The sequence below is a fragment of the Kogia breviceps genome, chromosome 19 (genome assembly GCF_026419965.1).
Source record: "Kogia breviceps isolate mKogBre1 chromosome 19, mKogBre1 haplotype 1, whole genome shotgun sequence".
NCBI classification, from domain to species: domain Eukaryota; kingdom Metazoa; phylum Chordata; class Mammalia; order Artiodactyla; family Physeteridae; genus Kogia; species Kogia breviceps.
The window spans coordinates 9,481,124-9,498,184 of NC_081328.1; the positions used below are offsets into that span (position 1 = coordinate 9,481,124).

General features: G+C 41.3%; 1 protein-coding gene across 2 annotated transcripts in view; it reads left to right on the forward strand.

Annotated features, from left to right (window-relative positions):
- Positions 1–826: 826 nt before the first annotated feature.
- RABEP1 (rabaptin, RAB GTPase binding effector protein 1) overlaps positions 827–17,061 on the forward strand; it is a 105,271-nt gene continuing 89,036 nt past the window's right edge. The window contains exon 1 of one of the 2 annotated variants that reach the window (XM_059046695.2): positions 827–1,113. In XM_059046695.2, the coding sequence (XP_058902678.1) occupies positions 1,080–1,113 (34 nt within the window). In that variant the 5' untranslated portion in view covers positions 827–1,079. The remainder of the gene's footprint in view (positions 1,114–17,061) is intronic. The other variant, XM_067021215.1, reaches the window with a different exon arrangement.

The following is a 17,061-nucleotide window of genomic DNA, read 5'->3' on the forward strand; positions in this document are numbered from 1 at the left end:
CCAAACACAGCTGCCCCTTAGCCACTTCTAGGGATCCGCAGACTCTGCCTTAGAGAAGATGGATCTGGGAAGAGCCCAGCCATTTGCGGAGGGAATTCTGGGGTCACAAGTTCCCAGAACTTGGTCCTGCAGGAGAGACACAGACACCATGTGGGCATGTCCCCTAGAACCTGTGGAAGGAATGTGGACAGAGCTGGGGTAGAGGTGCGCCTCTAATGTATGGTGCCTACGCACAGGTGTAAGGGCGGTATTGTCTGCCTATCTCCCCTCTCCCCTCTCCCCTCATGGGTGCAGGAACTGTGTCTGGCAGTATCCCCAGCACCTATCATGGTACCTGGAACTTAAATGTCACATCCTATATGGGTGCTTAATGGAAAGTACGTCAGACACAGTTCCGCACACTTCACTTCATTTAAACTTTTAATAGCCATTATACAGATGAAGGCTGTTAGGTTCAAAGAGGTTAAGTGACTCGCCGAAGGTCACGCTGCTACAACAGGCAGAGGCTGGATTTGCACTCACTTCACCATCTAGCCTCCTCTCTCGCCCTTCTTTTTATTATTTATTCTTTCTTTGCTTCTGTGCTGGGGCGGAGGGCCCGGAGCGGCCCCTGGACAAGGCCGCGCCTTCCCCGCCGCCACTCTCCTCTTCCCTCTCCCGCTCATCCCCTATCTAGCCCCCCACCCCCACCCCACCCTACCCTACCCTACCCTACCCTACCCTACCCGCCGCGCTCCCGCAGCGGGCTCCGCTCCACCTTCAGCCTCCCCCTCGCGCCGCGCTCCCCACCCCCTCGCGAAGCCCCGCCCCTCCCCTCAGGGAGACGTCACGTGCCGCCCCATCCCCCCGCGCCTGCGCGCTGCTTATTTCCCGCTGTCAGGATGAGGAGGCGGAGGTCGGCGTTCGGGTCCGTCTCTGCCCGCGGCTGTGGCGGCGCCGGCGGCTCCAGCCTTAGCGGTTTCTCCCTGGGCGGCGGCGGCGGCGGTTCGGTCGACGCCTTCTCCGCCAGCTGAGCCTGTGGGAGCTCGGGACGCCGCTTCCCCGCTCATTCCCCGCTCCCCGAGGCCGGCCGCCCGGCCATGGCGCAGCCGGGCCCGGCTCCTCAGCCTGACGGTGAGTCGCCCACCATGGCAGGCGCGGCGGGCGCGGCCTGCCCAGCGCCGGCGTCGCGGGGAGACCTCCGGGCGGCGGGAAGGGCGCGCGCAGGCCCCGGGGGTGACCCTGCCGGGCGGAGGCGGGAGCGCGCGGGTTCCGGCGCCGGCTGCGCGCGAGAGCGGTGCGGGGGCCTGGTCGGTCGTCGCTGGGGAGGGGGCGGGAGGTGCCGGCTTTAGCCCTGGCTGGGGTGGGGGTGGAGGGAGGGGCGTGAGGGGGCTGCGGGGGACCAGGCAGAAGCTGGGGAGCGTGGAGAGGGAGCTGCTGTGGGTAGCGGTGGGGCCGGCACGTGGGTTCTGCCCGTGGGGAGGATGGAAATCAGGAACATGTGCTATATTCGTTAAAGAAAAAAAACATTGCTTAGGTAGTGGTGATGGGCCCTCCCCACGCCCCACCCCCCACCCCCCCACCCCCCCACCCCCCATCCATGCCACTGAGAGCTTTGAGCTCAGTTTTGTGGCGTGAAACTGGTTGGGATCAGTAGCTGGATTTAGTAGCGTTCCTTGAGAGGCATTGTGGCTTAATTGGTAAGTGCTGGGGCCTGGGCGTCTGCAGGACCTGGAGCCTTCACTAACAAGCACTATGCAGGTTTCTTAGCCTCTTTGAACTTGAATATTCTCATGAAAAGAGGTTAATTCGTGCCTTTATATTTTACTTATAAAGGAGGCAACATGTATTATGTAAACCGGTTAGTATCATTAAGGCGGTTTGGGGGAATAATGAGGAGAATGGTGAAGTCGAGGAAGCGTGTCTTTTATAGCACTTAAATCCAAGGAAGAAAAAGAGCCCCATCCTAATTAGTCCCAGGTGGTTGTCAGTCCTTCATTACCTTCTGGGAAATTGGCTTAATTAAGCTCTGCTTTGGAGATTGACCACTTGGTTCCAGGTGTTACTACCTGGAGTTACGTTTGGAAAGACGGTGCCTGGTCCTTGGCAAGGTACTGCTGTATCTGAGTGAGAGAGTTCTTTCAGGTGTATTTCTGTAATCAGCGTGTGTGCTTAGAATCTTGTGTGAGTGGAATGTCGGGATTTGGTGCTGGGCCCCTGGTAGGTGCTTAAAAACCTGCCTTTGCCTAGGGTTGTCTCTTAAAATAATCTTTCATGAAGACTTTACTCTCTTTTGTTGCCTTTGAGGAACCTGAAACAATGTTATCAGATTTTAATGCTAGCTGCTTTCTTGGAAGTGTGTTCCAAAGCCTGTTTGCCTCTAGTTTTAGGTTTTGTTAGTTGCCTAAGGAGACATGTCTGGTACCCACATCTGCAGTTGTGTAAGAATCTGGTTGCTGTTTCTGTTTTAGTAGAGAAGGGAGGCATTTCTGGTGGACTGTTAGAGGAAACAGGGATGTTTTCAGGCTGCATTTTAATCCTCACCTTTTGCATTTGGTGTCAGGGAAGAAAACTTCCCTTTTCCACAAACACCTCTTTGTTTTTGCAGACAGAGGCAGAATAGAGAGAGCCCCAGTGGCTTCTGGTTCTGATCTGGAGCGGTAGGTATGCTTAGCTGGCAGCTGCCTTCTCTTGAGTTGCATGGAAACAAACGTCTAGGACGGCTCAGGTGACATGACAGTCTGGAATCAAAATTCCCTGCCTCTTTCTAGACCTGAAATGGTCTTCCTTGTAAATAGGCAGAAGTGACTAAGCACTTGAAAGAGGTTAGGAAAAATTAGCTTGAGGAAATCTTGTGTTCTTAGTACAGGTTTATTCCCTATTTTTCAAATCCTCTGACCGCGGGATGAGATTTAGTTTGCATAGATTGCAGTATTTATTTTCAGTTAATGTAGTAAATGAGCAGCCACAGCTACTGTTTACAGAAGGAGAGAGAATTTGGTGTATTTGAACGCTTTGTATCAGTGTCTTCTTAGAAGTTCATCTTGGGGATTTAATTTTTCTCTTTGGCTGAACTTAACATAGATCACTTCTTAACACTCTAGCTTTAAGCACGCTTGAATTTCCTAGCCCTGCTGATATTTTAAAAAAAAACAACAAAGAAACCAAACAGTTGCAGAATTCTTTTGAGTTAAACTGGCAGTAAAAGATAACTTTTACTTTTTGACTTTAATCTAGCTTTTATCCCATTTTATTTATTTATTTGGCCGCGCTATGTGGCTTGTGTGATCTTAGTTCCCTGACCAGGGATTGAACCCAGGCCCTCGGCAGTTAGAGCGCAGAGTCCTAACCACTGGACCTCCAGGGAATTCCCAGGTATCCCATTTTAGAGGCAGTTTTATTTTACGTTGACATTGTTTTCTTTTCCTTCTTTGATATAGTTTTATTTTTCATGGAGATATCATAGATTAAGAATTCATTTGTGTGTAAGTCGACAGGGTAAAATGTAATAATTTTCTTTTAATTCTCTTTAATTTTTTCTTTTGTAAGTTTTTCAAAAACTATTTTTTTGATGATGCATCTTAGTTTACTCCTTTAGAACAAAGGTAACTTTAATAGTCAAACAAATTTCAGCTTATTATTTCATTTTACCTTGATAATTCAAAGACTATATAGAGTGTAAAATTTTTAAAATTTTAATATTTTTAAATCTAAAACTCTATCTTAGAAGCATTTGCTCTGATTTTACTTCATTTCTTTTTTATTTAAAAACACTGTATTCTAAAATCCTTCCATTAAAAAAGTATGGCTCTTAAGAAGTATGTCTCCTCCCATCTCCCAAAGGAAACCAATATTAAGTTTTCTATCCTTCTTGACTTTTTCCTATAGTTACACAGACATGCTACATTTCCCCCTGAAATGGACATGCTTTACATACATAGGTCTGCAACTTGTCTATTTTGCTTATAAATGTTAGCTATAATTATCATATACTTGTAAATGGTTATGTGGCCATATAATGTGTTACAGACACTGCATGCATTATCTCAGGAAATCTTCTTATCAGTGAGGTGGGTACTATTATAATATTGTTCCTGTTTTATTGATGAGGAAACTGAAGCACAGAGAAGTTAAAAGTGCCTAGAGTTACATAGCTAGAAGTGAGGGGAGCCAGGATTCAAATCCAGGTCACCTGATGCCAGAGCCCTCGATCTGTTAACTAGATCGTGGACTACTTTCCAGTTCAGTGTTATAGATCTACCTCATTCTTGTTAAAGAGTGTTCTGTCGTACGCATGTACCACACATGATTTATTTGCCTATATGTTTATTGATGCTTTAATTTTTTCATTATAAGCAGTTCTGTAATAAATATTCTTGTACATATTTTTCAGCTACTTTTGCTTTTACTTCTGTAAGACTATAAATTAAAGGGCATGAGCTCTGAGTGAATTAAATTTTAATAACCATTTCTAGCTTACTCTCAAAAAGTATCGATTTACATACCTGCCAATAGTATATGAGAGGGTGGATTTCCTCTACACTTTTACAAACCCTGGATAATGTCAGTTGTTTTAAATTTGTATCTTCTGATAGACAAAATAAAAAAAAAAGGTATTCTTCAGTTAACAAATGTTTGTGTGCCTAGTCTAGGCCAAGCCTTATGCTAGGCCCTAGGAAATAAAATGATGAAGAAACCCAAACCCAGTCCCTGTTCCTAGGTAGTGAATCAGAAGGCCATTAATTAGATAATCCCACAGACAAGTACAAAACTGTTCAACAAATATGAGTGTGTACTACTTGCCAGGCACAATTCTAGATATTTGGAATACATCAGTGGGCAACACAGATAATAAATAACCCTGCCCTAGTGTGGGAGAAACAGATATTAAACAGCAAACATAAGCAAAACATATGGATTGTTAGGTGATAAGTGCTATGGAAAAAAAAAATAGAGCAGGGTAAAAGGAAGGGGGATAGGCTGGTCTTAAATAGGGTGGTCAGAGTAGCCTTATTGCATAGATGACATTTGACCAGAGACTTGAAGGTGATAGAAGAGGTAATATGAGGATATCTGGAGGAAGAGTGTTCCAGACATAGGGATCAATTCTTGCAAATGCCTTAGGGAAGGAATGTGGCATGTTTGAGGGAAGGCATGGAGGTCATTGTGGCTAGAATGAAATTATTGGGGCAGTGGGTGGAAGGAGGTGGGAGAGGAAGGGAGAAGAGAGTAGTAGAATATGAGGTGAAAGGTAATGGGGTGGTGGCAGGTCTTCTAGGCTCTAGAAACATTGCAAAGATTGGCTTTCACTATGGGGAATCATTAAAAATGTTTTGAGCGGAGGAGTGATGTGTTCTGACTTACATTAAAAAAAACCCCACTATGGTTGGTAGATTGGCAGTAGAGTAAAGGAAGGCAAGAGAGGCATTAATTCAGGAAAAAGATGATGAGGCTGAGACCAGGGTGCATTGGTGGAGGTTATATTTTGAAGGCGTGGCCAACAGGATTTGGATTAGATACAGGACGCAAAAGAGAGAAGAGTCGAGGATCTTTCAGAGGTTTTTGGGCTGAGCAGCTATGAGAGGTACACAATGCTATAATTGAGGAATTTGACCCATTTAGTTAGTCCAGGAAAGGTTTCTGAGGAAGTGGTCCTAGAGCTGAGATCCAGTGGATGAGCAGGATTCCCTTTTTTGGGAGAAGCAGGATGAGTAAGGTGACTGAAGAAAGGTCAGTGTGCCTGGGTAGAGATAATGAGAGGGTCAAATAGGCATAGGCTGGCCTGAGTGGGCTTTAGTGTTAGAGCTCTAAGGGAAGCCATTGAAGGGTTTTAATCAGGTAGGTAAAATGATGGCTTCTTAATTTGTACTTTCCTGATAGTAATTATATATATTTATTTTTTCTTTTGTTGTGCAGAAAGCTTTAATTTTTATGTAGACCTGACCACTTTAAAAAAAAATACTTATTTTTATTTGGTTGTTCCAGGTCTTAGTTGTGGCATGTGGGCTCCTTAGTTGTGGCATGCATGTGGGATCTAGTTCCTCTGCCAGGGATCGAACCTGGGCCCCCTGCATTGGGAGCGTGGAGTCTTAACCACTGCTCCACCAGGGAAGTCCTTTGACCATTTAAAAAAATTTATGGTTTCTGGGTTTCTTAGGAAGACCTCTTTTTATTAAAAAAACCCAACAACAACGAAAACATCTCATTTTTACCACTTTCATAGTTTCGTCTCTTACATTTAGTACTTTAGACCGTCTGGAATTTATTTATTTTTAAATTTAACAGGTAAAGTTTGATATAAAGAATTATTAACTAAACAGGAGATTATCTAAGAGAAAAAGAAAACCCTAAAGAATACAGGAATAGTAGATATAGGGAGCAGCTACTGCCTCTAGGGCTAAGTCAGAGCACCTAGGTAGGGAAGGAACAAATCTTCAAGAGGCTGCTCCCAGAACTGAAATCCAGACTGTTGGAGAGGGTACAGCTGTGGCCCTCTGAAGGGCAGTGATCATTGAGAGACCATGTCTGTAGAACTTCCTGGAAAGCTGCTTTCTGGCTTGCTGGGGGAAGCTGCCTGCATCTGGAATTTATTTTTGATGTGATATAGTGTTCTAACTTTATTTTTCTTCCAAGTGGATAAAGCCAATTAAAAATTTTTTAAAATTTTATTTATTTATTTTTGGCCGAGTTGGGTCTTCGTTGCTGCACGCGGGCTTTCTCTAGTTGTGGCGAGCGGGGGCTACTTTTTGTTGCAGTGTGCTGGCTTCTCACTGCAGTGGCTTCTGTTGTTGCAGAGCACTGGATCTAGAGTGCAGGCTCAGCAGTTGTGGCGCACGGGCCCAGTTGCTCCGCGGCAGGTGAGATCCTCCCGGATCAGGGCTTGAACCCGTGTGCCCTGTATTGGCAGGAAGAATCTTTTTTTTTTTTTGCGGTACGCGGGCCTCTCACTGCCGTGGCCTCTCCCGTTGCGGAGCACAGGCTCCAGACGCGCAGGCTCAGCGGCCATGGCTCACGGGCCCAGCCGCTCCGCGGCATGTGGGATCTTCCCAGACCGGGGCACGAACCCGCGTCCCCTGCATCGGCAGGCGGACTCTCCACCACTGCGCCACCAGGGAAGCCCCTATACTAGGTTTTTATTCAGTGAAATTTCATGTGCTCTTTTTGTATAATCATTCATTATGTTGAGTTTAGTCTTCATAGGAATATTTAGTAAACAATTGTTCTGTTTATTTTTGTGTAGGACAGCTGTGCCAGGTAATGCGGAAGGGCTGTGGAAATGAACGAGATATAGTTCTGATTTCAGGAATTTTATCGTGTAGTGGAGGGAATGGGCCTTAGGCACACTAATGTGCAATGAGGAGGTGCCTAGTGATAGTAGATAGTTCTCTGTTGGATCACAGGGGAAACTTACTACAAGTAGAACAGGGAGAGCTATGAAGGAAAGTGCCTTTGTTCAGTTTTCTCATTAGATACTTGAATCTCTTCCAAGTGGTAGACTGATTTCTGTTTGAATTCCTCTGGAGAGAGAAGGAACTCACGACATCCTAGTTTTGACTAGTTCTAATGTTTTGGTTATCCTTAATGAAGTGGAAATTTGCCTCACCATTACTTTTACCCACTGCAGATGTATTTGACCTATAGAGAATAGTAGATATAGAGATACATCCCTGAAAAGAATCCTAAAGACTATCTTCCCTCATTTTAGAGATCAGGAAATTAAGGACTAAAGAAGCAGAAGTGACTTGCATTGTAGCAGAGCCAACACTAGAGTTTAGGAGTAGAGTGGGGTTGTCACCTGTCTTCTGGTTACTGCTTCTCCTTTTGTAGAATGAACTTTCTCTAGGTGCGTCATTATGACATTGCTAGAAAGGAATCATAGAATGGATGTAACTTGATTACAGTCAGAACGCATGAGAGTTTTTCTTTTTTTAAAAAAATATTATTTATTTGGCTGCGCTGGGTGTTAGTTGCGGCACGTGGGTTGCTGCATGCGGGATCTTTTAGTTGTGGCATGTGGGCTCTTAGTTGTGGCATGCAGGATCCAGTTCCGTGACCAGTGATCAAACCTGGGCCCCCTGCATTGAGAACCTGGAGTCTTAACCACTGGACCACCAGGGAAGTCCTGAGACTTTCTTTCTTTCTTTTTTTTTTTTTTTTTTTTTTTTTTTTTTGCGGTACGCGGGCCCGTTGCAGAGCACAGGCTCCGGACGTGCAGGCTCAGCGGCCATGGCTCACGGGCCCAGCCGCTCCACGGCATGCGGGATCTTCCCGGCCCAGGGCACAAACCCGTGTCCCCTGCATCGGCAGGCGGACTCTCCACCACTGCGCCACCAGGGAAGCCCAAGAGACTTTCTTGATAATTATTTATTTTTCAATAATTGTAGATGCTGGAGGAAATGCCCCTGAGGAGGGAGAACCTGAAGTTATCAAGGAGAAAATAAATATGGACTAGATCTCTGAGGAATTAAGAGCAGATAAGATGCATCAAGAGCTTGAGTGTCAGGAGGAGAGACAGGGATCTCATCCTCCAAAACAGAAGGGAAAAAGGAAAGGATGTGTGAGAAAGAAAGGTAGAGAAAACTCTTGAGGTAGAAGAGAAACTGATTAAATATAAGTGTAGTCTCCATTCTTTTACTCATTTATTCAACATATGTGATTTGAGTATGAACTACGAACAAGGTAGACAGCGTGCCTGTCCTCATGGAAATTGTTGTTTTGCAACCTTTATTACAGATGAGATTGTTTATACTTGGCTGGGTTCCTCATCTTAAGCACAGAACGCAGAAAATAATTTGGCTATGTTCCCAGTTATCCTAAAGTGGTATAACCAGTACCATTTTAGATGCACAGGAGAGAAATTAATTCATTATGTACATTGAATATCTTGGGCATTAGGATTTAACTCTGTCATGGAACCTGGGTTGAGAAAGCCTGTTAGAATAATAAGTACAGGGTATGATTGGGTCCTTTTTGTGGGAAATCCAATGGGGTGGGGGTTGGGGAACCATGATGTGGGTTACTATTCCATTGGTTAAGTGTATGAAAAATCAATACAAACTTGATAGTTACCATTTAGTCCCCAATTGATGTCTACTTGATTGCTTTCTCTAAGCTCGTGCTATATTTATTATTTATAAATAAACTGCTGCTGCCCACCTGGCCTCCCCCCACCCCCATCTAGATCTTATATCCCCAGCTTTCTTAGCTACTATGGAATAGAGTCTGCCTGACACTGCTTCTGTCTTTCATTTTATTGTGAACCTAGAAAGCCTCAGTAGACAGTTACAGAAGGGCCATTAACAGGTTAGATCCATCTCTGTTGCAAAAATTTGTTCTGCATTTACTCCTAACAGATGAAATCCAGTCTTCCTAGAACATGGCCACTTTTTGTGGTAACTGTCGTAGTAAATTCTTAATTTTGTTGGGCTGAAATCACTTCTCTACAACTTCTACACCATGGTTCTGGCCTCGTGAATGAGTCAGAATTAGTCTATTTTCTCTTCCACGCAAAGGGTCTTCAGATATTTAAAGAGCTTGCTTCCATCTTGGCAGTTCCTCACGTGAGGATTCTATACCCTCTCCATTCTTTGCAGCTTGCTTTGCTTGGCTAACCAGATGTTCTAATACCATGTAGTTTGCTAGTGCTCTTCCTAAAATGGTGTCCCTAATATTAGTGGAATATTCCAGACATGGAATCAATGTGACTCGTGCAACAAACAGCAGAGATGTTCTTTTTTGATCAAAACTCTCAACTCTTTTTAATGTATGCTAACGTTCCCTCAAATTTGTTTTATTTCTCTATCATATGAGTTCATAATAAAATGGAAGCTGTGATTTATCGAGGTGTTATATGCCTTGCACTGTGTTGTGTATTTTTTAAAATTAGAGTAGTTTTCTTTTCTTTTCTTTTTTTTTTTTTTTTTTTTTTGGTATACAGGCCTCTCACTGCTGTGGCCTCTCCCGTTGCGGAGCGCAGGCTCAGCGGCCATGGCTCACGGGCCCAGCCGCTCCGCGGCACGTGGGATCCTCCCAGACTGGGGCACAAACCCGTCCACTGCGCCACCAGGGAAGCCCAACACCAGTGTGGTACATTTTTAAACAATCGATGAACCTGCACATCATTATCAACCAAAGTCCATCATTTATGTTAGTGTTCACTCTTGGTGTTGTACATTCTGTGGGTTTGGACAAACATGCAATGCATCTATCCATTGACCATTGTAATATCATACAGAACAATTTCACTGCCTTAGAAATGCCATGTTCTACCTCCTCATCCCTCTTTTCCCCTGAATGCTTAGTAAACCCTGATCTTTTTACTGTCTCCATGGTTTCTTCCTTTTCCAGAATGTTATATATGTTGGAATCATACAGTTATGTAGCCTTTTCAGGTTGGCTTCTTTCACTTAGTAATATACATTTAAGGTTTCTTCGTGTCTTTTTGTGGCTTGGTAGCCCATTTCTTTTTTTAGCACTGATTAATATTTCATTGTCTAGATGTACCAGTTCAGTTATTGAAGGACCTCATGATTGCTTCCAAGTTTTAGCAGTTATGAATGAATTACTATAATGCAGATTTCTGTGTGGATCTAAGTTTTCCACTCATTTGGCTAAATATTAAGGAGTGTGATTGCTGGATCATATGGTAAGAGTATGTTGAAGTGGCTGTACCATTTTGCATTCTCACCAGCCACAAATGAACATTCCTGTTGTTCCACTTTTTCCAGCATTTGGCAAGTGTCTGTGTTTTTGATTTTAGCCATTCTAGTAGATTTGTAGTGGTATCTCATTGTTTTAATTTGCAATTCCCTAAACACAGATGATGTTGAGGTTATTCATTATCTGTTTATCATCTTTTGTGAGGTGTCTGTTCAGAATTTTTGCTTAACTTTTAATGAGGTTGTTAATTTTCTTATTGTTTAGTTTTAAGAGTGCATTGTATATTTTGGATAACTGGACTTTTTCAGATATGTCTTTTGCAAGTATTTTCTCCAAATCTGTGGCTTGTCTTTGCCCTTGACAGTGTTTTCCACAAACAGAAGTTTTAAATTTAATGAAATCCAACTTATAATTATTTCTTTCATAGATCATGCCTTTGGTGCAATATCTAAAAAGTCATTGCCATAACCCAAGGTCATCTAGATTTTCTACTATGTTTCACTGTAGGAGTTTCATAGTTTTTCATTTTACATTTAGATCTGTGACTCATTTTGAGTTATTTTTTTGTAAAGGGTGTAAGGTCTGTAGCTAGTTTTTTTTTTTTAATTAAATTTATTTATTTAGTTTTGGCTGTGTTGGGTCTTCGTTTCTGTGTGAGGGCTTTCTCTAGTTGTGGCAAGCGGGGGCCACTCTTCATCGCGGTGCGCGGGCCTGTCACTATCACGGCCTCTCGTTGCGGAGCACAGGCTCCAGACGCGCCGGCTCAGTAGTTGTGGCTCGTGGGCCTTGTTGCTCTGCGGCATGTGGGATCTTCCCAGACCGGGGCTCGAACCCGTGTCCCCTGCATTGGCAGGCAGATTCTCAACCACTGCGCCACCAGGGAAGCCCTAGATTTTTTTTCTTTCATTTTTGGATGTGGATATCCAGTTGTTCCAGCACCATCATTTGTTGAAAAGACTGTCCTTTCTCCACTGAATTGCCTGTCCTTCTTTGTCACAGATCAGTCTACTATATTCGTTTGGATCTATTCCTAGGCTCACCGTTCTGTTCCATTTATGTATTTGTTTATTTTTTCATGGATGTGATTTTAAATTTCCTAGTTAAAAAATTTTTTTGCGTCAAAAATAACAAATGTTTGTTAAAAATTTATAAATGTGTAATATGAAGGGAAAAGTCCATATAAGCTCATAAGCTCACCCCTCAGAGATAAACACTGATAAGGGTCTGGTAGATATTTTTCTGTTTTTTTAAAAAGAAATATGTATTCTGATGATTTAAAAGTGGAATCATGCTATATACGCTGTTCTCAACCTTTCTTTTTCTTTACTTTGTTTTTGATATAAACAATGTCATCATTTTTTAAATAGATCATTTTTGTGGCTGCATAATACAGATACACTATAATTTTTTAAAGTAAGTCCCCATTGATGAATATTTGTGCCGTTATTATAAAACTTCAGCTAATATCCTTGTACCTGTCTTCACAGGCTCATGTGAGTGTCTTTGTGTTATAAATTCCTTGAACCAAAATTATTGAGTCAAAGAATACGAATGTTTAAAAATTTAATGGCGGGACTTCTCTGGTGGTCCAGTGGGTAAGACTCCACTCTCCCAATGTAGGGGGTCTGCTTTGGTGGTCCAGTGGGTAAGACTCCACTCTCCCAGTGTAGGGGGTCTGCTTTGATCCCTGCTCAGGGAACTAGATCCTGCGTGCATGCCTCAACCAAGAGTCCGAATGCCATAACTAAAGATCTCGTGTGCTGCAACTCAGACCCGGCGCAGCCAAAATAAATAAGTAAACATTTAAAATTTTAATGTCAAATGTCAAATTCTTTTTCAGAAAGGTTGGACAATTTACAGGCTCACCATCAGGGTATAAGAGAACTTATAGCTCCTTAATTTAAGAAATTATTTGCATATGGGGAAGTTGACTTCTTTATCATGTGTGTAGCAAATGTAGCAAAAATTTCCCCCATTTTGTTTTTTAATTTTGAGATGTTTTGGCGTATGGGTTTATCAGTTTTTTCCTTAATGGCTTCTAGGTTTCCTTCTACCTCTTTGTCTATGTTACCTTCTAGTATTTACTTTTAAATGTTTGATCACTTTGGAATTTATTTATTTATTTATTTATTTTTTTTGCGGTATGTGGGCCTCTCACTGCTGTGGCCTCTCCCGTTGCGGAGCACAGGCTCCGGACACGCAGGCCCAGCGGCCACGGCTCACGGGCCCAGCCGCTCCGCGGCATGTGGGATCCTCCCGGACCAGGGCACGAACCCGTGTCTCCTGCATCGGCAGGCGGACTCTCAACCACTGCGCCACCAGGGAAGCCCTGGAATTTATTTTGATGTAAGGACTGAGATAGGAATCTAGCTTTTACTACTATTTATTTTCAGATGGCTAGCCAGATATTATTGCACCATGTAGTGATTAATTCATTTTTCTCCATTGATTTTGAAATGCCACCATTTATTATATGCTAAATATCCAAGAATACCTGAGGCTGTTTCTGAATAGTATTGTGTTTGATTGATTTATCTGTTCTGGTGTTATACCCATAGTTAAAATGACTTTTCCCCCTACTTTCTAATGTTTTAATATCTTAAATGGACAGGAACCCTTCATTATTTATTTTATAGAATTTTCCTGAACTATTCTTAGGTATTTACTCATTCATATAAAATTTGGAATGATCACATTAAGTCTGCCCACCATGCTCCCCTCTCCTGCCCCCTTCCCCACCGCCCCCAGAAAAAAGACCTTAAAAACAACACTCATTGATTTAGTTATAAACTAAGGAGAAAGGTGCATCTTTAACAAGCATCTTTAGAGTGCCATAAAGCACTTTAAGTGCATTAATTATTTAATCATCTGAATTCTTTAAGGTTGGTATTATCCCTATTTCACAATGAGGAAATGAAAGTTTAGTAAATTGCTCAGGATCCAGGTTCCCATGACTATTTAAATTCTACCCACTATCTCTCAGGTCAGTTTTATTTAAGTAAACTCTCAGATCATTAAAAAAGGGACAAAGTTAAAACAAAACCCCAAGTTGTGTGTGTGTGTGGTTTAAAACCATAAAGTACAAAGAAAGTATAAAAAAAAAACTGGACTTACTCATAATTCTATCCTTTGGAATATTTTGTCATTTTAGTGTATTTCTGGCCATGTTTTATATCAACAAAATTTTTAACCAGTTGATCATATTGTACATGTGGTTTTGTATTCTGCTATTTTAATTTTAATTATGATGTAAAATATTTCTGTGTTGTTTTTCAAAAAACATTGGTTTTAAAAGTCTAATTTATCATATATTTGTTATACATTGTTATAAAAATAACTTAATTATTTTCCTATTACTGCCTATTTGATTATTTGTAAGATCTTGCTATTAGTAAATAATTCAACAGGAGACATCTTTGGACATTAGTCTTTGATGTCATCTTTGATTATTTCCCAGAGAGTTCTGGATCAAAAAGTATGAGGTTTTGATATATTTATATATTGCTAAATTGCTTTCCAGATATCTCATTCTAGTTTACATTTCTACCATTAGTGCTGATGTCTTTTAGCGTCACCTCACCCTTGTTAACATTAAGTATAGACTTATTTATTAACAATAGCATAGGCAAAGTGGTATCTTATTGCTGTTTTAAGTTTCTAAATGCAACCTATAACAGCAATAAGATACCATTTTGGTGGGTGTGATTAGGCTTTAAAAAATGTATTGAGCATTTGTTTTCTTTGTGCATTGCCTCTTCATGTCCTTTGCCATTTTCTTATTAATTTATAAATATTTCATGGACGTTGGCCTTTGTCTTTTATTTGTTACAGATATTGTCCAAGTTTATTCTTTCTCTTATTGCTAATGTATGGTATAGAGAAGCCTAAGAATTCTTTTGAACAAACTTGATAATGCTTTGATACCTTCAAAGACCTGCTTTATCTCAATATCAATTAGATAGCCACTTATACTTTCTTCGTTTTTTGTTTTTTTCTGAAATTGTTGGCTTTTTTTTTTTTCAATATCATTTGAATTTTTAAGTTGTTTCTGTATGAGCTGTTTGTCAAGTTAGGACTTCCATATCTTTTATTAAGTCATTCATTTTCTTTCTGTAAGCAATTATTTAATAATTTTAGATAAAATTAATACTATCTATTGTGAACAATTTAGAAAATGTAGAAAAGCATAAAAAATTACCCAAAGATAATATCCATTCACTTATATGTTATCTTTCCCGGGTTTTTATATGTATATTAATTATTTTTTATTTTTTGGGCTGCGTTGGGTCTTAGCTGCAGCATGCGGGATCTTCGTTGAGGTATGCAGGATCTTTCATTGCAGCATGCAGGCTTCTCTAGTTGTGGCGTGTGGGTTTTCTCTTCTCTAGTTGTGGTGCGCGGCCTCCAGAGCACGTGGGCTCTCTAATGGAGGTGCGTGAGCTCCGTAGTTGTGGTGCACGAGCTTAGTTGCCCCACGGTGTGTGGGATCCTAGTTCCCCAACCAGGTATTGAACCCGCATCCCCTGCATTGGAAGGTGGATTCTTTACCACTGGGCCACCAGGGAAGTCCCTATATGTATATTAAAATATATGAAAAAAACTCTTTTAAAAGTTCAATGAAAATTCTAATATTTTTATAGGATGTTCTCACTTAAATTAAGTAACAAATGTTATTTTTAATGACTGCATAGTAATCCATTGTATGGATTCCATAACATGATTAACTAGGTCTCTTTTGGTATATTATTATTATTATTTTTTTTTGTGGTTCGTGGGCCTCTCACTGTTGTGGCCTCTCCCATTGCGGAGCACAGGCTCCGGACGCACAGGCTCAGCGGCCATGGCTCACGGGCCCAGCCGCTCCGCAGCACGTGGGATCCTCCCGGACCAGGGCACGAACCCGTGTCCCCCGCATCGGCAGGTGGACTCCCAACCACTGCGCCACCAGGGAAGCCCTCTTTTGGTATATATTAAAATTTTTTTTTTACTATTGCAGTTAACACTGTAGTAAGCATCCTGCTACATATATCTCTAAATATTTGTGCAAATACTTACCTTAATAAACTTTGAAACAACTAATAAGGATTTATGTACATTTAAATTTTGATACTTCTGATATATATACATTTTGATGTATTCTTTTGTATCAGGAATACCTCTCATAGCAATTGGAAATCCAATCCCTAGTGGCTTAAACAAGTAAAGGGTTTTTTTGTGTGTAACAAGTTTAGGAGTAAAGCATTCCAAGGTTGGTTTAGTTGTTCAAGGATGTCCAAGATCCAAGTTCCTTCTATTTTTTTTTTCTTTCTTTTTAAAAAATATTTATTTATTTGGCTGTGCTGGGTCTTAGTTGCAGCATGCGGGATCTAGTTCCCTGACCAGGGATCAAACCTGGGCTCCCTGCATTGGGAGCACAGAGTCTTAACTGCTGGATCACCAGGGAACTCCTCCTTCTATTTTCTGTTTTCCTCCAGTGTGAGCCTGTTTGCTCACATCCTTATTATTTTTTACTTGCAGATTCATTTCTGATTTCCTCTTGGGAGTATTTATTCCTTTAAATCTTTTAGTATTTTCTTTCTTTTTTCTTTTAGTATTTTCTTAGTTCTCTTTGTTGGGTTTTCTGTTTTAGGCACATGGATCATCCATATATTGGGCATTCTTTGTTTCTCATAGCTGTTTCCTCTTTCATTGCTTTACTTTTTTTCCTTTTCTTTGTAATTCATTGAGATTATTTCAGGTCTTTTTGATCTCTAACAGAATTGATTAATGGATTTCCTAATGTTGGGACAGATTTTGTATACTTGAGGTAAACTCAGCTTGTTTGTGATGGATTGTTCTAGTATGTATCTAGATTAGGTTTGCTAATGTTTTAACTTTTTTTTTGCAAAATTACATTCATAACTGAGATTGGCCTATAGTTTTACATTTTGGTACTATGTTGGGTTTTGGTACCTTGATTATACTAGCCTAGTAAAATAAATTCGGAAACATTCCATCTTTTATTATGCTGAAGAAAGTTTAAATAGCATAGGATATATTTATTCCTTGTAGATTTGATAGAATTTGTTACGGTCTCTTTTGAAAAAGTTTCATCTTGAAACTTGTATAGATACCTCATAATTTGGGGGGTCATTTTTCTATTGTTAGACATTTGTTTGTTTCTAACGTTTTGGAATTCTGATGCTTTAAAGAAGTCAACGTTCTTGCAATTAAATCTTTTTTTTTCTTTTTTTGGCTGTGTTGGGTCTTCGTTGCTGCACATGGGCTTTCTCTAGTTGTGGTGAGCAGGGGCTACTCTTTCATTGAGGTGCACAGGTTTCTTCTCATTTGCGGTTCTTTCTCGTTGTGGAGCATGGGCTCTGGAGGCACAAGGTTCAGTAGTTGCAGCACATGGGCTCAGTAGTTGTGGCATGCGGGCTTAGT